Source organism: Haliotis rubra, unplaced genomic scaffold, assembly GCF_003918875.1.
Source record: "Haliotis rubra isolate DU_JTF1 unplaced genomic scaffold, ASM391887v1 Scf124, whole genome shotgun sequence".
NCBI lineage: Eukaryota > Metazoa > Mollusca > Gastropoda > Lepetellida > Haliotidae > Haliotis > Haliotis rubra.
The window spans coordinates 125,865-153,522 of NW_025765159.1; the positions used below are offsets into that span (position 1 = coordinate 125,865).

Here is a 27,658-nt window from a genome sequence, read left to right on the forward strand (position 1 = left end):
ATGTGGGGAATCGAAACTGGGTCATGGGTTTGAAGAGCCAACGCTGTAACAACAAGGCCCCCCCCCCCAACTTCCTCTGAGTTGGGGATGGGCAATGTGTGAGGGGTTAAGTGGTGTACCACGACGATGTTGACATTTCTAATCAAATCTGCTAAAGACAACGTGGATAGTTATAAAATATTATGTTCAATCAACATATTATTTCCCATCAATGACTACTCTCATACCCCGTCAACCCTATCTAAATCTCGACTGCAATTAGAACAAACAAACGATGCCACGCAGGTTAGAAATGGTCGTCGCCTTAAGGGGCAATAACAATATTTTATCCGTAATCTGATATTGGGTTGTCAAATTATATTTTGACCTCGGATGACCTTGTCTATTGGTTTGATTGATAGTGATGTCGATTTCTGTAATATATCACCGCAATTGACAAGCATCAAGAAGCTTCTGCAGCTAACGTATTACATAGGAACTACCGCGGTAATGTTAACGTGTAATATCGAACCTAATTGATGGGCGATTCAGGCTTTGATGTTGATTCTATAAGACTGAATTATATCTCGATGACCTCATTGTGAAAGTAGAATTACATTTCTGACTCTATAGCTTTTAGAACGTCGTACATATAAGATTAACCAGGATTGTACCCGGAAGGATTAATTGCTGTAGTTAACACAAATTAATTAGAAATTACATTATCGTTTTCCTATTACACTCATATCAGCGTTTCATGATGCCATTCGTGACATACAAGGCGTCGTCAATATTTAGAAACTGTAAAGGATTTCATGTTATGAAAGGATAATCGTTTTTTCCCGGTATTGGAGAAACGGAGAAACGGTGTCTCGTTTTCCCCTTAATGATACAATTATCTCAAAGTGAATTAGCTAACGGTATTTGTTAGTACTTGCAAATGTGTGTGATGTTTATAACAATGTTGACCATGCATTCTTTTGATTGAATGTATTGATAATGGTACGATGCTACGTAACCGTGAACATGAGCGCAGATTGCTTGACCAGGATTTGGAAGCAGCTTGACCATATGGTATCAGACAACAACACTGTGACGAATGGATGACCATGCTGATTACATGTCACACGCTTGACCAGGATTTGGAAGCAGCATACATGTCACACGCTTGACCATAAAACGATGGGTGTGAACGGTGGGATGATCATATAATGACCATGTGATGATAACATAAAATTATGATGAACCTAGTTACCATGGATTCAACACTTAATATGCATGCTAGTTCAGTGCTTATGCTGTCACCCTCTGGTTTGCCAACACAGCCATTGGTGGCAACCTAGGACATATTGACAGCTATTCGTTTGCCATCGCATCAATTCCTTTGCACACACGTGTGCACTACGAAATACACTGACTGACTGACTGAGTTTAGTTTTACGCCGCTTTTAGCAATATTCCAGCAATATCACGGCGGGGGACACAAGAAATGGGCTTCACACATTGTGCCCATGTGCGGAATCGAACCCGGGTCTTCGGCGTGACGAGCCAACGCTTTAACCATTAGGCTACCCCACCGCCCCCCGAAATACACACCCAGTATGATCTGCACTACTGTCTTTTCCAAAAGTGATCATTAATATAGCAGGGTTATATTCGCCTTGAATAGCTGAAATTATTCGATAAGCATACACAAGCATATGGAGAGCTTAGCTATGTCTCATATACATAAGGATAGGTTAATAGTCAGTGAGTTTAGTTTTACGCCGCTTTTAGCAATATTTTAGCAATATTACGGAGAGGGACACCAGAAATAATCATCACACATTGTTCCCATGTGGGGAATCGAACCCGGATCTTCGGCGTGACGAGCGAACGCTTTAACCACTAGGCCACCCATCGCCCCTATAGGGTAATACAATAGCTGGTAACGCTAGTGTGAAATGAAGTTTCATACAACAATGTACATAAACCAATTAGGATTCAAAATGTCTCACCATTTCCATTTCCGAGATCTTTCCAAAACTTCTTATAGAGACGTGGGTCTCGATTAGTACAGGCTCATCTGAAATATGAAAGCAAGAGTCAAACTAACTAACTGTACAACTAATAATTAATCATATCTTGTTCAGTTTCATGACATTTGATCTGATAAGACTGACACGTTCAAGTGGTATTTGCCGAAGAGCAAACTGTCACGTTGAATATTCGATCTGCAAAGATATGCTCCTTAAAGTTGAAGTAAATAATTGATCAGTGTTATAACGTGAACAACGTCAGCTTCGATTGTTCAAAAGCCACATTCTCTGTTCGAAAAACCCTGTTCCTTGACACAGGGATGCTGAAAGAAAATACAGAGACAAACAGAAGGGAATGTTCTTGTCACTCAAGGCCGTTTTACACGACACCCAAGAGCCCCAGGTGCTTTAAATCGCCATCAGAGCCTCGCTAAAAGACATATATTCGTTACTTTTTACACTTTCATAGTTCGTTTTAAGACTGTGATTGTTAAGAAACTCATTTTGACATAATATTGGCTGACGCCGTCACGGGTCACTCTTAGGTCGGAGTATTGGACGTGGTTAGGGATTCAATGAACATTTAACTGGGATTTAACTCGTTGTGTCTACGACATTTGAAACGCCGCAATAAGACTGCTTGAAAATGTCAGATTGAACGATTAGAGCATGTGGATAGACCGTACTTAAACTTGCCTGTAACCATTATCTGATAAAATGTCAGTTCATACTTTTAAGTATTAGGTTGCCTATAATTTCGAAATTCACAAAAAAAACTTCTTTGTAGCCTTTAGAAGTTGGAGGACTAAGTAAGGATGAACAATTTTTTATTACAAATAGGAACGTCGTTTCGGGCAGGTTCTAACACCATTGCCCAGCTTACACCGAAGCGTCGTTCCTAATTGTAATAATGCAGATGCTCATTCATATATCTTATCCTTAAAACCATAAATTAATGGTAATAAATTCAGTGACATTTGGAGTTCGGGGGACCATTTGTGTAACGTTCATTGAAATTCGCTGAGCAGAGTTGCGCCCCTTGGGACCTATGATCGTTGGTTCGTATCTGGTCTTTTTAGGTTTGTCTACTCACTCACTCACTCACTCAGTCACTCAAATTTTATTTTAATGGATATTTGATGAATAAGCCGGGTTAATCTTTCATTCACAACCCGTAACTAAAGGTTAAGGTTAACATTCTTATCATATCATGTAATGCAAAACCTTCAAAGCAATGATGATCATCAGAAAAAAAGGAAATTTAACAAGTCAGCTATAATATGATTATTCTATAACACCTCATGATAAATGGGGGCGGTGGGGTAGCCTAGTGATTAAAGTGTTCGCTCGTCACGCCAAAGACCCTGGTTCGATTCCCACATGGGCACAATGCGTGAAGCCCATTTCTGGTGTCCTCCGCCGTGATATTGCAGGAATATTGCTAAAAGCGTTGTAAAAGCATACTCACCCACTCACCCACTTATTCACTCACTCACTCGTTCCCTACATGTCTGCAGAAACATTGAAATCGTTTGGTTTAAATTGTTCACTTCTAACTCTTTAAGCCCAATTTCAATACAATGTGTACATACCGATTCATGACGTACAACACAAAAACGGAAGGAAAGGTACATTCATACTTAATCACACAGATTCGTACGTTATAAAAATACGTAATTCGTACGTTGTTGCCTGAATGCAGTTAAATACTCATGCCAATAATGGTTGTCACCCCCCTCCACCACAGTCATCTCCACTTAAAAAAATTGAAGGGGGTGACAACCATTATTGGCATGAGTATATTTGTAAAAGATACAGTTTTACTGCATGTTCAATCAAATTCGTGTCTCTTTTCCAACAGAACAACGAGTCACTACAAGACCCTACCATGACTCTCATCTGAACGCAGATTTAGTTGAGACTGGTGAAAAATATCATGTCTCAAGGCATACAAGTAAGTGTTCGTTATTTGGCATTAACAACACCATAAATCTCTTTGTTGAAGAAAGGGATTAACTTATTCCATTAATGAATAAGTAATACAGTGCGTTTTCCTCTTTAATTGCAATGGCGTCGCATTAGCACGATCTTGACGTTTCCGTGTCATTAGAAGTGTTACGTGTACCACTCTGAGATAATTCATCACCATGTTTAAAGCACCATCATCGTCTCCGGCAGTCTAGACGCTGGGACAAGGCTCCACTGAGCCATGTGACCATCCAAAGTGACCGTTACTGTGATACCCCTAATAACATTACTTTAGATTTGTTTTATGCGAGCGAAAGGTGACGCAAAGTGCAAACGGCCAACACTAAACCAAAGGATAATTAATCTCGACAACGTCGACTTTCCACAATAGCTCCTATCTACGGACAGGCGATCTTATCGCTTTGTTTATATCACTTTGATCCTGACCTACGAATAAACATTGTACAGTTGCATCAAAAAGCTGTAATTTACGTTTCTATATTTCAAACAGTGTGACGGAACTTTCCTCTTAAGTCTTTGAACTTAACGGTTGTACGATCGATACGATGTGGTATCTTAGATCTTATACAAGACATAATAAAATAGGCGGGGTACAAGCAATAACGAGAATTTATCAGATTCCTTATGAACATAACTCTGATTTCGTTAAAACAAAGTGCATCATTGTCATGAACTGTTGTGAAAATTTAGGGTTTCATAGCTGAAATTGGCCTTGGACGGTCAATAAAATCAACCTTGGACTACAGCTGAGTTGATAGTAAACTTTGTATACACTGAAAGATAAACGCTGTCTTTGGTCTTCGTCCAGATAAAACACGGCATGGTGTATCAACTGGGTGCTTTTCACACATTAGCTTGATGAAAAGCGATTCCCAGAATAGCATAGCATAAATCGTAGCGTGGACACGCAAGGCGGGCAAAACAGTCTCCGATAAGAAGCGGTGTGAGCCTGACGCTGACTATCGTTGTCGCTGCTTGATCGCAGTCTATGCATGTATGTAATTAGGTGCGTCAAGCCACAGGAATTGTTCAACTCGTGTCTCTCACAGTGGAATTATAGGACGTTTAACCCGGGAACGACATATCAGATAGGCGCGTTAACATGGGACAGTGAAAGGTTAACTTGATGGTGATGCGTTGTGATTTTTGTTTTGTTTTAACGCAACAGTTGGTATTTGCCAGCTATCTGGGATGACAAGAATAGATGACTCTGGACAAGTCACAAACCCTGGCTACAAAGTGACATTGTACTGTGCTACAAGCTACAAGGTACTTGACATTTACTCTGACCGGATGCCCAGAAGGAGTGAGTGAGTGAGTGAGTGTGGCTTAACGCCGCTTTTAGCAATATTCCAGCAATATCACGGCGGGTGGCTTAAACATGTATTTGACTGTTGAACTCTTATTGATATGATAAAAGAGTTCAGATTTATGAATCATCCTAATTTTAACTGAGGCATTATAACTACAGTTTCTAAAATGTCTGTGAAAGATATAGGTAGAAGTTGGCTAACTACATGTACGTACAAGTACATGTATTTAATGACAATCAACAGTGAAGCCTTAAGAACATATTTTAATAATTCATTGTTGACACGTATTGAATATAATTTCAGATGAAACATTATTATTATATACAATATTGATTTCATAACAACTAATTTATAAGTAATTAGATCGGATGTACAGAAGCTCTGAAAAATCAAGGCTCATAGCAGTGAGTGAGTGAATATGGTTTTACGCCGTTTTAGCGCTCAGATATTCCAGCACTATCACGACAGGGGACACCAGAAATGGGTTTGATCATTGCTCGTATGTGGGGAATCGAACTCGGGTTTTCGGCGTGACAAACGAACGCTTTAACCACGAGACTACCCACCGCCACAAGGCTCTTAACAGAAAATGTTCACAACAAAAAGTCTAAAAAAATACAAACTATGTAAGTGAGCTTTTTAGAGGACATGGTACGTCACTAAAAATAGAAAAATACCATTTAAAAATTGTGATAAATCAAAGTATTACTTTGACAGTCCATTTCAGCATTTAACATTTTCCCGCGTCGGCAGACCTTGACAACGCAAAGTAGGTTTGCATAGAACAGTATTGTTCGTGGCAGTACCAGGAGAAAAAACAGAAATCTTTGAGTACATAAGTGGTTTTCCTGTGAGGAAGCTTGCAAAGGCAATTCATCGCGGCGTCACATTTGGTTTCCCGTAGCAAGAAATATAACCACTTAACTCAGAAATTGCATTCTCTTGGCTCCAATAGTGTAGATAAAGGGCTGTGTTCCGTGGGTCAGAGGCAGTGACTAGCACCGTGTAAATATCCCGCACTCTGATCGATGGGACAAGAGTGTTGATGGCATGCTACTCGATAATGTGTATGTTTCACAAAAGCCCCAGACTTGCTCATTGCAGCCTTCTCCGATTCGCCTATGAGATTGCTGTCAGCCTTGACAGGCCTATGTTTGTTATTGCCAGCAGAGTGATGTCCATTTCAGTCAGCGCGATGACAAATGAAATCAAGAGTGACGTATATCAAAGACTGGTCAAGAACACTTAATGACAAGCGTGTTGTAAGACGTATACATTCACCTTCTGATTTCCGGGATATTTTGTAAAAAAAATGTAATTATGAGAATGTCCATTGCAGGATATGTGATAACAAACGAAATTAATGGTACTTTTTTATCAAGGATTGGCCCAAAATACTTAATATCAATGCGTCTTTTTACTTTATGATCACTGTTTAATTGTAAATTCGTTTTAGCCTTATGGATGTCGATTTCAGGTTAATCGATAACACATGAAATAAACATGCACATCAAAGAGACCATGACATGCGAGTCTATGTACGTTATAATTAATGTTTGTTTTATGTATTTAAGGTTGTCCATTCGAGGGCGTTTATAGTGGCAATGATTCCCCTGATATTTCAGCTTTCATTTTAACCCCACCATTTCCTAATTAAATGGTTAACCGCCGGTGTTTATATCAATAGAGACCGCCTCCGTGGTGTAGTGGTTAGAGCGTCCGCCCGGAGAGCGGGAGGTCGCGGGTTCGATCCCCGACCGCGCCATACCAAAAGACGTTAAAATATGGTACTTGTTGGTCCCTGCCTGGCGTTCGGCATTAATGGGTACAACAAGGACTGGTCGGCTCGGAGTCAGAATAATGTGTCTGAGTGGGATATTCATGCTTCACTGCGACATGGTATCTCAGTGGGCTAGCACTATATAACCACCTTCAGTCTGGGCTAGTACAAGCAGCCGCACATACACATACACACGCATGCACGTCGTCATATGAGCGAAATATTCTCAAGTACGACGTTAAACCCAATTTCACCTCACCTATATCAATAGAAACATGCATTAGTTTTCTTGTGCCTATTTCTATACTTTCTTTGCTGTGTGTCTCATATGTATATTTTATCTGCATTCTTATATTCCTAATAATGATAACAATAAAATATTTTCTTTTTCTATTTTCTTCTCTTCAAATCAAATGACCAAGAAGTGCTTAATGGCAAGCTTGTTTGCAATTACTTCTGATTCTTATCGTATGCATAGATTGCCCAAGCAGTACTGAATTAACTGCCTTTTACGTACCTTCTTAACAATGAACATAATATACATATGTTTCCAATGTTCAAATCAACATTTTACATTACGCTATGATAGACCTGAATGTACAGAACAAAACCATATGGACATTCAGAGTGAACAAATACCTATTTCATTGGATTTGCCAATTTCATTTGTGAAAATGGCCATATCACGTCGATTGATAGACCCTCGAGATATTAACAACCCGACTTCACAGTCTGGCTTCAAGTATTAATCACACACTCCAGACAACGTTAACAGCATAACAACGTATGATAAGTGTGAATTTGGATCTATAAACTATGACCAATTAAGTCATTTGCATTTATTTTGCTTCTGTATATATACAGACAATCTGATAGGAAGGCTACTAGACTGATTTACTTTAAGGAAGGACCTGCCTCGGAGGCAGAGATTACAATCTTTATACGGAACTGTCATAAGTCATCACGGAATGTCTGCCCATAATTCACTTGGCTCCTTTGTAAACGTATACTTTTTTCAATCAAAGTAATAAATCTTTCTTGACTGAAATGTACATACACGCCTGAAATCCATTTCATCATCAATTTCACATATACTCCTTTGATATCGACAAACACACCATTAAGATTTAACATTTGCACTGGAGGACAATAATTCAATTTACAGACTGGTAACCTTTTCAAAAAAGTCTGCTTATCTGATGACGTGCTGTTTCTACATAAACAGTTCTCTTCCCCGTTTCTACTCGATCTGTGCCCATCCCAACAGATTGATCGCTGAATAATAAAATGGGAAGAGAAAAATCGAATGAAAATAAAAGACAGTGGTGAATAATGAGATTGTCGAGAATTTCATTACTTGCTATATGCTGTGGCGGATGAGATTTTAATTGCACTTCTTTTCCAGACTTTAGTTTCACCCCAAAGTTCACACTTTGTTTGGGTCATGGTAACTTGCTTGGACCCAAGTTTGATGATGGTTCCTTAAGCCTAAGAGAAAACATGAACGTGAAACGTAGAACTGTTGCATCGATCATCATATTTTTAATATTATCCAGACTTTAATCCCATTTTGATGATAACACATACCATAAATAATCTAATTAATTGCGGAAAGTCACAGACATACGCCATTACGGCTAAAATTGTTTGTAATAAGTATTTTTTTAAATCATTGCTGATTAAGAATGATTTGGGGAATAGATAAAATATCAAAGGACATATTCCTCAAACTGATTTCGGAAAGGACCCTGCGGCATGTGGTCTAGCAACTAAGTCCTTGATAGGCTCGCAAATAGCTAATTGAATTGAATTACATTTTAATGCATGTAGATGTTGTGTCTCTCTGTTATTCACGAAAATCTCTTTCCTTAACAGAAACAGATCAGAATCTATGGCGTAGTGCAATTAATGCAAATAGACAATCTTGTCTAGATGTGGTTTATTGAGGGTTGTCACGCTCAGCTCTCATTGCAAAGCAAACTGACGATACTTGTCTCATAGTTGAGAAATAACACTTGATATGCCAAACATTTGGGCAACAAGCTGACCACCCCAAGGACCCAGTCTCTCAACCCGCATCATGGAGACAGTCAAGCTGTACGTTGAGGTACTGTCTGTGAGACTTTTGTAAGCGTATGCTAATTCATCAATGATTGTGGCTCCCCTGTAAACGATCATAAATTGGCTTCTGTTTCCCGTGCATCACGTGTTGATTATGGATGACAGGCAATCTCATTATGACACGGCGTTGCGTTCAGATGCAAAGTGAGTGAGTATGGTTTTACGCCGCTTTTAGCAATATTCCATCAATGTCACGGCGGGGGACACCAGAAATGGGCTTCATGCATTGCACCCATGGTGGGAATCGAACTCAGATCTCCAGCGTGACGAGTGAACGCTTTAACCACTAGGCTACCCCACCGCCCATCAGATGCAAAGTTATAGTCTAAATATAGATCTCAACGATAGCTACATGTATACTATCCCAAAAACTAAACGCATAGGCCAGAAATCTGTTGTGAAAATGTATTTTCAAACATGTATAACTCATCCACAAATAGACTTTAGTACATGAATTTTTACACCAGTTTAGAAGAAGATAATGTCTATACAACCAAGAGGACACTTTTAGATAACGGAGACGTTGAGCGCGATGGTGACGACGTAGCACGGTCCCGACGTCGGGTCTCAGACCAATCTCTCTCAACCTGCTCCGTACAGTTTGACCGGATATCCACCGAAGTCCAGGCACCCTGGCTGCTGTGCTCTCACCCGTGGCAGTAAGATCACGCAAATGTAGTACCCGGATGTACCGATCTTGGGCTGCAGTGGTGACTCAAGGTCTGCCTGTACGGGGAGGGTCATTTGTTATACCTGTTTGATTGTAACGAGCTGCAAGCCATGATATCGTGCTCAGACTAACATTCAGACGCCTGTCAACAGAAGATTGATAATCTCCAGCGTGTATTCTTTCAATGGCGATGTTCCGTGTCGCAGTGTCAAGACGTGGCGTAATGATTTGACCTTGAAACCTTCAAAACGAATGCCACTTTCCGAAAGTAATCTGGGTTTTTAATAACCAGACAGTGCATGCTCTTTGCTGGACAATTTCAACTGGAAGGTGGTTTCTATTGCGTCGTGGCTATGCCTTCTTAATCGTTGTAAGAAATCTCATCAAAATCAACATTTTCAGGTAAAGCAGACTTTTTTCTTGTACAATTGTGTAAAATTATGTTATCAACACTTTTGTTACATATTTTGACGATTGTTTGAACACAATAGGTGATAACTAGATTTTTAAAAATACAAATCGCCTATGCGTTTCTTTTTTGGGATAGTATATATTCAAAATTTAATGATCAGTTCCCTTATAAATTTGTCACTAGCATATATCTAATCAAGATCATTGAAAGTCGAGCATGAATAGGTCATATCTTTAGCTTTATCTTTGAAGAGAACTTTCAAACATATATTCCCTTCCACTTACGTTACTTATTATTAAATACGATGATAATTTCATCAATCAAAATGTCACATTTAAACATTAACAAAATTTATATCCACATGTATCCACTCTACCAGTCATATCATATTTCAGTTTTAATGTTGATATTGCCGTAATGCATATTATATTACATTACAACTGCGTGTAATAAGAATCGCGGTCCATTACAAAAACATGTTCAATTATGCACGTTCGTCAAAGTTCACGGAGCAGCGAGAAGATCTATATGGATGTGTGTTTGTCTACTGGAGCATCCGGTTATTGACAAGCCCTTTCACATTCGATAGTTTCTTCAACTCCCTTGTTGCTCATTGCATTTAGTTACAAGTGAAGATCTGTACGCTCGTGATAAACACGTCTAGGCTTTATGGCATACAGCCGGACCCCGCTGTGACTTATCATAGAGATTTCATTTGCAGACAACTTCTATTGTCTGAGCGCACAGGATAAATGCATCCTCGCAGATCTGGTAGCACGCGTTATCATCGTTTCTCATATTTATGTTGTCCAGGACATGATCTGAAATCAAATAAATCCGGCTGCGCCATTACTCTCTCATTGTATTCGATGGAACACATTCTGAAGCCATGTTTCCTGGGACGAAATCAACACTACACACATAGATTGTCATTATGAGATGGTTTCTCTAAAGTTCATGCATTAAGACCACGAGTACTTTACTCCCTAGTCGTTAAGTTCAATCACACATACAGAATCGTTGTTTTAATAAATAAATACTACAAGGTAATGAAACTGGTTTGAATGGCCTTCTGAATATGTATGTCAGAGAGATGAAAAGTCCAATGTATATTTGTCCATTAACGAGAAACAGAGATACATACGAACTCTGGGTTTGAAGTCAGCACATATCTGAGTACAGGACACGTTTGTTTGTTTTTATAACAACTTCTTTTTATCTTTATACTTTGTATACATTTTTTGTTAGAAGTTGAACGAAGTATAAAGAATAAAAAGAAGTTGTTATCCATAAAAACGTGTCATGTATTCATGTTCGTTCAACTTCTAAATGCCCTTCTTCGATTCCCCATGGGTAAAATGTGTGAAGCCCAATTCTGGAGTCCCCCGCCGTGATATTGCTGGAAGATTGCTAAAAGCGGCGTAAAGCCATACTCACTCACTCACTCACTCTCTCACTCCAAATGCCCTTCAAGAACCTCAACACATGCTCATTTGAAGACTTTAAAGCTAGATAGTAAAGGGGATGGGGTTCGATTAATTGGCAGTCGTTGTAAGTCTTATTTAAAATGCTCAAATTGCACGTCTCGTTTGCCTGCCAATTCAGATAGATAATGTCTATCAATCAAACAGGTGAAGATTCCACTAATTAAACTTTCCCAACGGCTAGACGTACACTGGAAATAGATACCCCGGAATGGAGAGTCCCTTTAAGGGAGAATGAGTATTCTCCAGTAATTTCAATTTGAGCCACTCCCACACTTTGCATCAAAGTGGAGAATCGAACCCTGGCCTTCGACCATATTTAATGAAGAGTATGACAGGTAGGTATTTGTATTGGTTGGGTGTCCCATGTCAAGCGACGGGTGAGTGAGTTTAGTTTTAGTTTTTCAGCAATATTCCAACTATATGGCGGCGGTCTGTAAATAATCGAGTCTGGACCAGACAATCCGGAGATCAATATCATGAGCATCGATCAACACAATTGGGATAAGATGACATGTGTCAACCAAGTCAGCGAGTCTGACCACCCGATCCCGTTAGTCACTTTTTACGACAATCATGGGTAAGTGAAGACCAGTTCTAACCCGGATCTCCAGGGGTCTCAGGCGACGAAAGGTGACGAAGCAGCCAGTATCTGATGTAAGGTACTATGACTGTGACATATGGGATTCCCATGTGCAGGTACAACCCATTGAGAAGACATTATATTTTCCAGATTGATGTTATCATACTAATGCGCTTATACAAAGCAGATCAACAGCAATAATACACAAAGTGGCACGGGTGGCCCTGCATTTCGTGGGAAGAGTTGCATCCCTTGAACACACCTGAAACCTATGATTATGAGTTCGAATCCCGGTTAGCTCGGTTCTTCAGCACCATACTCATGGGTTTCACCAAAGTGACAAGCGTCTAAGATCTGCATGACTTCCGGATTCCTCCAACATTGGACCTACACTGGATTATCGAAAGCGGCAAACAAAGCAACAAAAGAAACCTCATTCTTTCTAGAAACTATGTACATATACATCAAGGGTGAAATTGCCTCCACAGAAGTCTTACAGGACACTGGCACAAAGATGGTGTTTATGTAGTGGTCATAGGGGATGTATTTATTGATATTATTCGAGGTGACGTTGCCAAGGACGCCATAGATATCAGAGACGCTATTGATGTCATTAAAATCAAGAATATCTCCATTCATCAATATGTTTGTCGCTAGGGCAACTAAAAGAATCGAATGGGATCTGGAATATTGCATGTCTTCGTACAACTGGCACACCCTGGCACATTCTGGCACACCCTGGCACATCCTGGCACACCCTGGCACACCCTGGCACACCCTGGCACCTTCTGGCACACCCTGGCACATCCTGGCACACCCTGGCATACCCTGGTACATCCTGGCACATCCTGGCACATGCTGACACACCCTGGCACATCCTGGCACACCCTGGCACACCCTGGCACATTCTGGCACACCCTGGCACATCCTGGCACACCGTCTCAGTATTGTAACAACGCCGTTAAACAAACCAAAAAACTAACAGTTGGGATGAGGTGAAATGGTGGTTTAGGTCGCGCTCACGATTATTGCTCTTTTACTGAATGAGTGAGTGAGTGTGGTTTAAAACCACTTTTTGTAATATCTCTAGCAATATCACTGCGGAAGACACCAGATAACATGCCGTGTTTTTACGTTGGCAGGCCACTCAGACTAAATATACTGACTCCGAGCCCACCAGTCCTGTTGCCTGAACGCCTGGTGCAAGGCAGGGTGACAACAACCATCTTTGCTCGCATTGTGCAGTCGACCTGTCACGTTCCGAGTAGAGTGAGTGAGTAAGTATGGTTGTACGCAGCTTAAAGCAGTATTCGAGCACTAACACGGCGGGGGGACACCAGAATTGGGCTTCACACATTGCACCCATGTGGGGAATCGAACCCGGGTCTTCGGTGTGACGAGCAAACGCTTTAACCACTAGGCTACCCCACCGCGTCCGTTACGAGTCACTCTCCGAGGCCAACACAAACAAGCAAATAAGACTCAGATAGCAAAATATCACCATGACAACATGACGACGCCAAGAACGAGTTCTACAGAAATGACGTGGACGTCACTGATAGCACAATGCTCTGAGAGCAATTAATTTCTGCAAAATGAATCCACCACCCGCCGCAATTAGTTATGACTGCACTTAAACCCTAAACTTAAACTTTGGCAATCAGAGGCATTACTGAAAACCGAAAACTGGAAATCAAAACACTTAAACTTCCAATCTGGATTGCTCAATTACAGATATCCGGCTAGGAGCACGTTTGGGAAAATTAAATTGATAAGGCCACAATAAATAATATTAGAAACAGGAAGCATGTTCTGTGTGAATGGCAAAAAGATCTCTAAGTGGTTGCATGGATGCTCTCACAAATGAATGGATATTTATTTAATTCATTTGTAGCCTTATGGTTCTCGTATATTAATTCAACGATAAATCATAGATGAAAGCTTTTCAGGAGCATCTGTTAATCTAATCTGCTGAAGTAAGAGTTACATTAACCGATGATGTAATCTAGTGCAATGAATAAAATCTGTGAAAAGGCACTGACATTTACTTAAACTCTTTCATCGGAAAGGCATCCGTGCTAGTTTTAAGATCCCTCAGGGCTTTTTTCAGCCAATTCAATTATTGTCCAAGAGCCTAAGTAAAGAAGGATTTAAATTTAATTTCCTTTTTTAACACGGGGCCAATAAAATAGGCTTTACACAATTTCAATAACTATGACGCTGTTTTTCAAAATATAGTCATTTTGATGCGAAGTGTGGTTGATTGGTTTCTGCAAGTGTGTACACAGCCATAATAATGACAACCATTTCTTGTGAACTACTCGACATCAAAGCAACATTTGAGTGTTAGTATTTTAGTACTGCAATTTCTGCTCTCATGTTTAAGATTATTTCATTCCACACATAGCACCTCATTTCTTTGGTTCCTCGCAACGGCCGTCTACAGTTTATTAGGTTGAATATGACACGCTGCGTTATTTCGTCATCAGCATGTTTTACCCTGGTTCACATATCTATCAGTCATCAAGGCATCTGTGTAGGTTACGCCTCATGGATATGCCAGAAGCCTATGATCATGGGTTCGAATCTTGGATGTAACCTGGTTAATTGGTTTGCCAGCACCATACCCGTGGTATATATAAACACCAATTCCTGTATCACTTCGGTATTTTCACAAACTGACACGTAGTCATATATCCAACTAACACGCACACCCATGTACACAAGATGAATACATGAGCACATTCGCTAGCTGAAGCGTCATATGTTGGTCGCCAAACACAAAACGCTTCTTTTTAATCGTACGTAATTGTTTTTGTGTGTTGTTTGACGCCGCGCTCAGCAATATTCCAGCTATATGGCGGCGGTTTGTAAATAATCTAGTCTGGACCAGACAATCCAGTGATCAACAGCAAGAACAACGATCTACGGAATTGGGACAATGCGATGAAGTCCGAAGACTGCACCAGAAGAAATATTGCTCGAAATAAATTGAAACGTGACAGTTGTAAAGTTGAACTCATCCCTTCAACCACACGGTCTGGTGGAAATTCTGTCGCCCTGAATCTTTATGCAAAGACTTATATGTGAAACACTTTGACTCACTTTGTCGCTTAGAGTCACTTTGTCTCTTAGTCCAGGTAGGTATATAGATATATATACATGTGGCAGTGAGTTAACTTAATGGAATTTGTCCATCAAAGATAGTGTCAGTTCATCGATACACTTCAATCTTAATTTGAACATCTCGACCGCTTCCCTTGTTGTCACCAATCCGAGAAAGATTGGTGCCCAAAGGGATGCTTATTATTATCTCTAAATATGTGGCACCAATGCGAAAATCCATCATTTCACTTATTGTTTCCCTCGAAAACTTGTTTGATTGGTTATATGTTATTTGTCATATCTACACACATTGTACAACATGTATTACTAAATATCAAGTGTAAGGCATGTTTCGGTGTACATTTATTACTTCATAAAACATTACACAATGTTTAAATAGCACAAGTATCTTCTTTCTGAAGCAATAACCATATTCATTAGTCTACACGAGTCGTCGTAATGGTAACCCAATTCTGAATTTTTTAGATTCTCATTTACAGCTGGATACCGCTCCTTTTTGTCGTCATGTCCTGTTGTCCTGCCAAGACATTGAGTAAACCTTCGTTTGGTGTTTGAGTTCAGTTGACCGTCAACATGGCACTTTGAATACAGAAACGCGTTTCAATAGTTATTAAGGCGTCGGTGAAATTGATCGCAGAGGATCACTAACGGATATTATAATGACAATCATGAGACGCCTTCGTGGATTCTGCGCCTTTTGCCAATCAATATGGTGATTGTTTTGACATTGTTGTACGAGCTCCGTTGCACTTCGTGGCATGAGCTTATAACTTCTGTGAGATTTTCACGAACCGCACCACGTGATGTGTTTCACAACTTGGTATTCAGAATGAAATATCTTCAAAGGCTCTGATATTCAATATGGGAAGACAACAATCTTAATTAGTGTACCAGGGGCCTTTAAAAGATCAGTGAGGCTAAAACCGTCCTTTAGATGATTTTTTGAGCAATTTACATATTTTACAAGCGCCAAGACTGTGATCAGAATACGACTGGCACTGATATTCATATGCAAGAACTATCACAGCGTCGCTCAAACTCTCGCTCAAAGGTTGTTTGACCAGGGTTACACAATTCAACACTCTAGCAAAGCTTTCAAAAAGTTTAAAGTAGACATGATGACGACATTTACACCTTAAAAGAGATCCCTATTTGACAGGTAGCATTAATTACGTTTGTTCTTTCCTTGTGTCATCGGTGGGGCAGGATTCCTTTTCGCGAACACCTGGTATCATCGATATTTTAGAGTAGTTAATAACACATGGCATAATATTGTTAAAATCATGCTATTGATTCTGCTTTGCGGCGATTCCTTTGGATACTTGAAAGAAAAGGATAAATTTTCAATGAATACATACTGTGTATATACCAGTGTGTGAAATAGCCACTGGCCTGCTAGCCCGTGCCTAGTAAAAATCCAGTCGGGCCAGTAAATCTCCACAGTCACTGGCCTGACTGGCTAGTGAATTTTCATGGGGTCATTTTGTAAATATATCACTCTCTCTCTCTTGCTAAGTTATAACACACTTTTAAATCATGCAAATTTATGGCATGATAAACATTTTCATCATATTAGCAGCTTATGATGAAACCCGTGTCTAGATTCAGATTTCTGATTAGTGAATTATTCTGTGGGCTTTTTCTTTAAGGCATAGCTAGCCCCATTGACTAGCAAAATTAGGAAACTATTTCACACACTGGTATATACCAACTTCCACATAGGTCCCTTCTACCCAAGAAAGAAATGCAATTGTGTGGGACCAAGGCTGTCATCCACTGGATAGTGTAGCCAAGTCCTCACTCACTCACTCACTCACTCACACACTCACACACTCACTCACTCACTCACTCACTCACTCATCCACACACCCACACACCCACACACCCACACACCCACATACCCACATACCCACACGCATAACTCACTTACTCTTTGTATTGAAATAGCAATGAATGGGCGAAATAGTTTCCAAATTTTGCTCGCCAGTCTGTCTAACTATGCCTGAAAGTTAATAGCTCACAAATTAATTCACTAGCCCGAAATTTGAATGTAGAAACTAAGCAAAAGATTACAAAAATAGATGAGAATAAGATCTAGATATTGTCGGCATGACACGGGTTTCATCGTTAAGCTGATAATATAATGAACATTTGTATCAGGCCATAATCTTGCATGATTTGAAAGTGTATTTATAACTTAACAAGTCGGAGAGTGATATATTTACAAAATGGCCATTTGAAAATTCACAGCAAATCGTCACAGTTACTGGCCCGACTGGATTTTTACTAGCCACGGACTAGCGGGCCAGTGGCTATTTCGCACATTGGGCTGAATGCAAGCCGATAAAAGTCTTCCGTGTTGGTGACAAGAGCCAAATAGAATGTCTACAACATGTGATTGAACATCCCATCAATATCCCCTGTGGTAGGAGCCGAAAAGGATGGTCAAAATGAGTGAAATTGCTATGGAAGAATGGTTGCTAATCCTATCAAACATTGATTGTCAAGACCGAATGCTGCTGACCAAAGCAGTCAACAATAGACAGTCCATATCACCCGGCCCATAAATATTTGAGTCTTCACCAGACAAATCATCATTATGGCACATGGGTTATGCTGACACTTAATCAACAATACCCAGCATGTCCAACCCATCTATTTTAATTGCATCTTTAGACAAGCACCAAAGTGCCAGAGGCCTGTTTCAATCAGGTTCCTCACAGAGGATGATTCTCCTATACTCCAGTCGGGATCACCCACAGCATTATTTTAGGCGATGTCTATCACATCTCACCTCATCTCACTTCAACTCATCTCATTCATCCATATATCATCTCAACCGCCTCACCCAACCTTGCCTCACCTCACCTCGACATATCTCATCTCACCTCACCAATCTCATCTCATTCATCCATATCTCACCTCACCCACCTCACTTTGCCTCACCTCACCTCGACATATCTCACCTCACCTCAGCAATCTCATCTCATTCACTTTGCCTTGCCTCACCTCACCAACCTCATCTCATTCACCTCACCTTGCCTCACCTCACTACATCCCAATCGTATCACCTCACCAATCTCGTCTCATTCACCCCACCTTGCCTCACTTCACCCTCACCCATCTCAGCTCCTTCACCTCACCTCATCTCACCTCATCTCATCTCATCTCGTCTCACATCACATCGCCTTCTTATATCTGGCATCATCACTATTTGATTCTGATGGTTATTCATACACACAGCGCATGTTTATGATATTGTCGACATTGTACAAAGACTCTTGGCAGGACTTTCTTATGGATGTGGAAAAGGTTTTGTCGCTTTCATTTACCCTATCTTATCTTTTGGTATATCTGAATATTATTAACTATGGTTAGAAACACCCATCCCTCCTTGATATCAGGTACACTGGTGGACAATACAGAGCATCTTTAATATTTTACCTAACTTTGAATAGTCTTGCTGGATACAATTTCTTGAATCACCAAACCTTCTGCTGCTGTAGTGATTTTTCGAATAAAGTGCACATGACGAAGTAAAATCCATGTCTACAAAAAGTAGAATCCATTTCAACCCGTAATGTGACTTTAAATGTTAACAACAAATGCAAGACCATGTCAGGATGAGAAAAATCAGTATTTTCCATTTACTTGACGAACACACACACTCTACTAATGCAGTCTCTTTGATGGAGAAGACGTTTTGTGAGCATCAACCAGTTCTCAAAACGGTACTTGATCTCAAGTTAACGAATGCGGTAAGGTCGTTTCGAGAAGAAAAAAACACGTCCCTGCATTCAGCAGATTGGAAGTTTTTTTATCAAAGAACCTCAAGACGTTATTTTCCAGTCTCGCCTAACAACTTGCAAACAGCTTCCGTGGGGTTTCACGGAATAAAATTTGTTTGGCCAAAAGCAAAATTCATAAAAAATTAACCCTTCAAAAGGAAGAGGGAGGGGAGAAAGACAGATTCGATCGTTGTGTTTTCATCCTTGCAGGTATGTTTCTAACACATTAGACCACAAAGGCGATGAATAAAAAACGCTGCGGTAATTGTCAATTCAGTCCACCTTGGGGCTATTAGTGCCCAATTACTCGACAGCCCCAACAAACTTCTGCCAAACAGTATGCTGAGGTTTAAAAATTAGGAGCCATGAATCGACCAACCCTAAGGGAACAAGGCGATGAATAAATCAAGAAACGAGGGTCATTCCGAACCACGTAACGTCATAAATCCAGGCCCACCTTGGACCAAACTGGACAATCTCTGGTCAAACAGCCTTTGATTTGGACGAGTGTAAGTCAGCAGTAGTTAACGCTTGGGAATTCTATTACACAGAAATACTCGCTAGGAGTTATTGATGAGCCGTTATTCCTTTTCATGGTAAGCATAGATCAGCGGAATCCGTGGTCGCTTTTCGCCAGGGGTTATGTCTCGATCACATTGAGTCCATCAATAGAAGTCCTAAGCATCTCTCAATGCTTTTTTCTTACGGTTGTTTGCTTTTGAAAATTCCATTGATTTTGAGCGCATTGGCTGTGGTTATGTTTGTCGAGAATGAAGAGTCTCATTTGGTAACAATCTCTCTCCCATTTTTGTTTGGTTTTCCGTAATGGAGCACAGGAATAGCTCTTTACTTCGCAGAAAATTACTACTCTCAAAACCCAATTCTAACTTGATCAAACAGTAAACGATGCCACAAGATTTCACAAAATTCAAAGCTTAATTTAGACTTTTTCGACTATTTGAAAAGGGTACTGGTGCCCATTATCAGCAGGATTGCGAAGTTATACAGTCCTATATCCTATTACTCAAACACCACACATGCTGGTTAAAGAGTTACATCCTTATCTGGTCTGCACACATCACTGAATAATAAAGCTCAGTTGGCCAATAATGACGGTGAACATCTCTCGAGGCATTCATCGCCAAAGTATCCTGCTCTGGGAGTTTGACAACCAATCAAACTGGAAGAAATGCTAAGCACTAAATTGTGATGAGATAATTGACAATTTCAGCGGGATTTGTATAAATTCATTACCGACAGGAATGTATATTGTGGGCCAACTTGGAATCAAAATTGCATGAAAATATCCTAATTACAGGACTTGAGGATGACAGGATTCAGTGATAGAGCGTTGTATTGTTATGTCATTTAACCCTATTGTACCGAATGGTTGCTCATAAACAACTGCGGCCCGTGAAGATCCGGGGTAGAATAGGTCTTCAGCAACCCACGCTTGCCACAAAAGGCGACTATGCTTGTCGTAAGAGGCGACTAACGGGATCGGGTAGTCAGGCTCGCTGACTTGGTTGACACATGTCATCGGTTCCCAATTGTGCAGATCGATGCTCACGCTGTTGATCACTGGATTGTCTGGTCCAGACTCGATTATTTACAGACCGCCTCCATATAGCTTGAATATTGCTGAGTGCGGCGTAAAACTAAACTCACTCACTCACTCACTCATAAACAACTGCCATAAAATACGTCAAAGGGTTGAGCTACACTACATTGTAAATGGAAATAAATTGTGAATGAGGTAGACTTTGGTATGAATATATTGTTAAGATTATATCATAAATAGAAATAACTGATGAAAATATGAATTTCATTAATCCAATCTCATTTAACAGATTATCGGATTGACGACTATTCTTTTTTCACAGTAAACAAGCAGGTCGCTCGTTCTTCGGTGAAACGAGCTTTCGCGAACACTTGGTGTAATCCCTAATTACCTAACTGGGCATTTTCTGGCGTTGACGGTTAATATTTCATCTATGGATACGTGTCTGGATCATATGTATTGTTATTGTTAACGCGACGATTCCGACTACAGTTAATACAGATAAATGACATATATTGGTCCTCTTGAGCCATTCCCAGCGGAATTACACCATTCAATATGATGGCATCTATAACATATCGGCATATTTGTTTGGCGCTCTTTACCATCGATGGAGTAAATATCTGTGAATCTTAAGATCACCATAGATCACTATGTCGCGTCAGTATTATTCGTTTCATAGCCATTTCCGAGACATTCCAAACCCTAGATAACACCGTTTGTCCTTTCGTAGTTTTGGCATTTACCATTTCGAGCTACCATCTGTACCTGACCCTGGAAGAATCGGTCAGTAGAACAGTAGTCGAATATGACTCTTGAGCATAAACTGGGCAATTCCTTAAGGCTTTTTGTGTTTACAAAGGATCATTAAAATTGACCAAGCATTCCCTATACACTCTACTAGACGTGCCTATAATTGAATTATCCTATATATAAAACATACTATATTGTCACACTGGGACATGGGTAATCTATTAAGGGAGGCCAAAATGTCAGATCAAGACCCTCTTGTCCAGAAGCGGTGGTAGGGTTGGAATTAATTTTAAATATTTCATAGCTTTGGGCTTAGTTTGCCTTACATTGAGCAAGCCCTTATGCTATGATACACCATATTACCATTCCCAGACAATGTATATTAGTTGGTCATTGACTTAGTTCTTTAAAGCTCAGTACTAACTTATGGATAAATATCTGTAAATTTACCCTAGATACTATAAGATTGATTCAAGATGTATAATGCACACATCCCGTTATTATAAACTCTGTTTATGTTGGCAATTCGTCAAAGCAAAACGATGACTTACATTCAATGAAATGCATTGACATAACTTGTGAATATAAGTTCCAGAGAATAGCCACGGTAGATAGGGACAGTGGGAATCTCGTTAATCCATTCATGCGCGTCACTAATTAGATGACTCCAATATCCGCTGATACAGTTTCCATTGGACACAACCGGCTGAATAGCGGTGACAATATAATCAATAGACCAATAGAAATCTGTGATGACACCAGGTGTTCGCAAAACAAACGAGCTAGTCCCGCCCTACCCACATTCAAGTTGCATGGTAGCGATATGCTTGCATTACATAAACGTTCTACAGGTAGAGATATAGTGACAAATTTATATTACGTAAAAACCTTGAAGTAGGGTGGTCGCAGTAAACTTGTATTACCTAAAAGAATAACTTAAAAGTAAGCTTGTATTGCGTAAAAACCTTCAGGTAGCGTGGTTGCAGTAAGTTTGTATTACTTAAAGGCACTGCGGTAGTACGGTAGAAGTAAGTTTGTATTACGTAAAAACCTTGAGGCAGCGTGGTTGCAGTAAGCTTGTATTACTAAAAGCACTGCGGTAGTATGGTAGAAGTAAGTTTGTATTACGTAAAAACCTTGAGGCAGCGTGGTAGCAGTAAGCTTGTATTACTTATAAAGGCACTGCGGTAGTATGGTAGAAGTAAGTTTGTATTACGTAAAAAAAACCTTGAGATAGCGTGGTAGCAGTAAGCTTGTATTACGTAAAGGCACTGAGATAGCATGGTAGCAGTAAGCTTGTATTACGTAAAGGCCTTGGAGATAGCATGGTAGCAGTAAGCTTGTATTACGTAAAACCCTTGAGATGCGTGGTAGCAGTAAGCCTTGAGATAGCGTGGTAGCAAGTAAGTTTGTATTACGTAAAACCCTTGAGATAGCGTGGTAGCAGTAAGTTTGTATTATGTAAAACCTTGAGATAGCGTGGTAGCAGTAAGCTTGTATTACGTAAAAACCTTGAGATAGCATGGTAGCAGTAAGCTTGTATTACGTAAAACCTTGAGATAGCGTGGTAGCAGTAAGCTTGTATTACGTAAAAACCTTGAGGTAGCGTGGTAGCAGTAAGCTTGTATTATGTAAAACCTTGAGATAGCGTGGTAGCAGTAAGCTTGTATTACGTAAAAAGCCTTGAGTAGCAGTAGCGTGGTAGCAATAAGCTTGTATTACGTAAAAGCCTTGAGATAGCGTGGTAGCAGTAAGCTTGTATTGATGTAAAACCTTGAGATAGCATGGTAGCAGTAAGCTTGTATTACGTAAAAACCTTGAGATAGCATGGTAGCAGTAAGCTTGTATTACGTAAAAGCCTTGAGATAGCGTGGTAGCAATAAGCTTGTATTACGTAAAAGCCTTGAGATAGCATGGTAGCAGTAAGCTTGTTTGATGTAAAACCTTGAGATAGCATGGTAGCAGTAAGCTTGTATTAGGTAAAAACCTTGAGATAGCATGGTAGCAGTAAGCTTGTTTGATGTAGAAACCTTGAGATAGCATGGTAGCAGTAAGCTTGTATTAGGTAAAAACCTTGAGATAGCATGGTAGCAGTAAGCTTGTTTGATGTAGAAACCTTGAGATAGCATGGTAGCAGTAAGCTTGTATTACGTAAAACCTTGAGGTAGCATGGTAGCAGTAAGCTTGTATTACGTAAAAGCCTTGAGATAGCATGGTAGCAGTAAGCTTGTTTTACGTAAAACCTTGGATAGCATAAGCTTGTATTGATGTAGCCTTGAGATAGCATGGTAGCAGTAAGCTTGTTTACGATGTAAAAACCTTGAGATAGCATGGTAGCAGTAAGCTTGCATTTGATGTAAAATCCTTGAGATAGCATGGTAGCAGTAAGCTTGTTTGATGTAGAAACCTTGAGATAGCATGGTAGCAGTAAGCTTGTTTGATGTAGAAACCTTGAGATAGCATGGTAGCAGTAAGCTTGTATTACGTAAAAACCTTGAGATAGCATGGTAGCAGTAAGCTTGTATTACGTAAAAGCCTTGAGATAGCGTGGTAGCAGTAAGCTTGTTTGATGTAGAAACCTTGAGATAGCATGGTAGCAGTAAGCTTGTTTGATGTAGAAACCTTGAGATAGCATGGTAGCAGTAAGCTTGTTTGATGTAAAAACCTTGAGATAGCGTGGTAGCAGTAAGCTTGTTTGATGTAGAAACCTTGAGATAGCATGGTAGCAGTAAGCTTGTATTATGTAAAAACCTTCAGGTAGCGTGGTAGCAGTAAGCTTGTTTGATGTAGAAACCTTGAGATAGCATGGTAGCAGTAAGCTTGTTTGATGTAGAAACCTTGAGATAGCGTGGTAGCAGTAAGCTTGCATTAGGTAAAAGCCTTGAGGATAGCGTGGTAGCAGTAAGCTTGTTTTATGTAAAAACCTTGAGATAGCGTGGTAGCAGTAAGCTTGTTTGATGTAGAAACCTTGAGATAGCATGGTAGCAGTAAGCTTGCATTAGGTAAAAACCTTGAGATAGCATGGTAGCAGTAAGCTTGTATTACGTAAAAGCCTTGAGATAGCGTGGTAGCAGTAAGCTTGTATTACGTAAAAGCCTTGAGATAGCGTGGTAGCAGTAAGCTTGTTTGATGTAGAAACCTTGAGATAGCATGGTAGCAGTAAGCTTGCATTAGGTAAAATCCTTGAGGTAGCATGGGAGCAGTAAGTTTGTGTTACGTTAAAATACTACCACAAACAATCACTAATGTCATACTTAATAGAGCTTTGCGTCCATGTTGTATTGTAGAGTGTCCAGGAATGTACCGCTGTAAAAGGACTTCGGGAAACATATTACTTACCCCCAAGTCCTGGGCGAACGTCTTTGTTGTAATTGTCTAGAAGCTTGTCCAGCACAGCTGACACCTCATCCGTCAGAGAAGAATATGCCCCCAAAACATATCTGAAATCATAATAGAGATGAGTGAATTTCTTGAATTATCCAACAGATAACATATCGTACCAAGTTTGTGTATCGTGTTGTGGACTTATAGGAAACGTGGTGTTTATGATATTTTCAAGATCCTATATTTAGACATTAATATAGGCAAATGTATGTAAAATGAATGAAAGGAGACCATGTGAGGACATGTTTTATTTGTACTTTCTACCAAACCCCTTCGAAAGTCAACACATTTTAAACTTACATGGAAAATCTTCTACGCTTATCTAAAACATTACTTCTTCAATGACTCTTGTGGTAAACTGCGATCATGCTCTTCTCACTCAGTGAGAGATACTGTCAGAGCAGGGTGCGCTCGTCCTTGCTTTCCGGTATCTTATATGATTCGTTTTGGGAGATGTGTTGATCAGATCCTCTATTGCTGGGATGACTTGTTGCATATTTGATGTGACGGGCGTTCGAGAAGCCTGTTAGCTTTGGAGTTCAGAACTACTGTCAACTCCGGAAATAGGGAACCCCATGGGGTCTGTTGTTTGTCACCTAGGAAAGGAAGTTATCCACCCTCGAGGTAACGTGAAATAAAACTTACAAGTTGGTGAAATGGAATCTTCGTTACAGATTCTCTACTCAAAGAAATACCCCCTGTTACCTTTTAGCTCTGTACTTTTCACTGTGTACTGACTTGTATCTTTTATGTCAGCCAGTATCCCGGCTTGTAATATTGATGTATTTTACTTTGTTGAACAGTCGTGTCTTAACAAATACGTTATATTTCGGAGACCATTTACAGTTTTGTACTGTACATAGTGTTCTCCCATAATCTCGTATTCAATCTTTTCACGATAAGATTACGAGTGTCGATCAAAAAGTACGTAGATTAACTATATTCTCGATGTCTAATGTTTCAAAAGCTTATTTTATTTTGAAGGAATCGTTAGCAAAGCCATATCCAAAGTTTCAGATGTGTGTGTAATGTGGTTAACCAGATATTTGTCATCACAACCCATTGGGGTATAATATTCTAACAAAATTGCAGAAAATAAAAAAACGATTTGTCTTTTAGTACCTCTTGGATAATGGTATGCCCTCAGATAATGTCATATAAAATATGTTCAGTATAGTATTGGATGACTTCCCGTCATGAGCAACAGTCAAAGATTTAGATTGCCTGATTTATATTTAGCCGGGGGCTAATTTTTAAGGACACCCCCATTTTAATCTTTCAAAAACATTGTGTCCATATATTCAAGCTGGCATTGTTTACAATATATTGTGAGCTGACACTTGTGTGACCATTCAGTATTTAGTTTGAACCCTTGGCATCATGTATGCAAAAGTGAAAACATCAGAATAAGCTATGATTACGTCATCTGAGAGGGGGATGGGTAGTGTCTCCAAAACAAGCTCTTTCAGCAACATGACACTTTATCTAATCAATCAAACACAAAAATATGTCTTGCATGGGGATTTTGATGAGACTGGAATTTTGCGTTTTTAGGGTAGCAAAAGGTCAACCAAATTGTTTGAGCTTGACGGAACAAAATAAGGAAAAATTTTCCATTGGAAAATATAGCATTATCCCATCTTCTCATAAAGAAAATGACATCCTGATGTTAACATATATGTACGATTAATGTGTCAAAACCTGACATAGTAACCATAGTATTAATATGAACTAATTGCGTGGTCTTCTATCCTTTGTGGGGCGGTGGGGTAGCCTAGTGGTTAAAGCGTCCGCTCGTCACGCCGAAGGCCCGGGTTCGATTCCCCACATGGGTACAATTTGTGAAGCCCATTTCTGGTGTCCCCCGCGGTGATATTGCTGGAATATTGCTAAAAACGGCGTAAAACCATACTCAGTCAGTCAGTCTATCCTTTGTGCGTAGCATATTAACTCGATATAATTAATTATCAGTACTTCGAACTATTCGAATTAACCATACCGCTTGTTGTTGTATCCCTGTGATGGTGATCACTTCTCATGGATACATTGCTTGGTTTGTCTGGTGGAGACTCGGTTTTTGACAGTTTGACGTAATGTAACTATCCGTTAGTGGCGTTTACTCACCCATTACCTCACTCAGTTACTGTTCCCACGACTCATGTTATATTGTTAATGAATCGCAGTAAATACCGAGAATTTTAACATTAAACGTTTATCTGGCATCTTTAATTCAACTTTCCTTGCTCGTAAAAAGTCATGATGTCGGGTTTTAGCACCAAGCGAATAACGACACTGCAAATAAAATGGGCACAATGCGCACTCTCCTTCCCAGCTGCTTTGCGACGTGCGTGACGTGCAGGGGTGACGTGGTTGACGTGCAGGGATGAAGTACGTGACGTGCAGGGAAGAAGTACGTGACGTGCAGGGGTGACGTGCGTGACGTGCAAGGTGACGAGCGTGACGTGCAGGTGTGAAGTGCATGACGGGGGTGACGTGAGTGACGTGACGTGCAGGGAAGAAGTACGTGACGTGCAGGGGTGACGTGCGTGACGTGCAAGGTGACGAGCGTGACGTGCAGGTGTGAAGTGCATGACGTGCAGGGGTGACGTGAGTGACGTGCAGGGTGACGAGCGTGACGCGGTGAAGTGCATGACGTGCAGGGTGTGATGTGAGTGACGCAGGGTGACGATGACGTGT

General features: G+C 40.1%; 1 protein-coding gene across 1 annotated transcript in view; it reads right to left on the reverse strand.

The window, feature by feature from the left end:
- Positions 1-27,658, reverse strand: part of LOC124266235 (gamma-aminobutyric acid receptor subunit alpha-2-like) — a 113,473-nt gene that overhangs the window by 27,074 nt on the left and 58,741 nt on the right. The window contains exons 2-3 of the mRNA XM_046701051.1: positions 24,917-25,017; positions 1,977-2,044 (exon numbers count right to left, since the gene is read on the reverse strand). Coding sequence (XP_046557007.1) covers positions 1,977-2,044; positions 24,917-25,017 — 169 coding nt within the window. The remainder of the gene's footprint in view (positions 1-1,976; positions 2,045-24,916; positions 25,018-27,658) is intronic.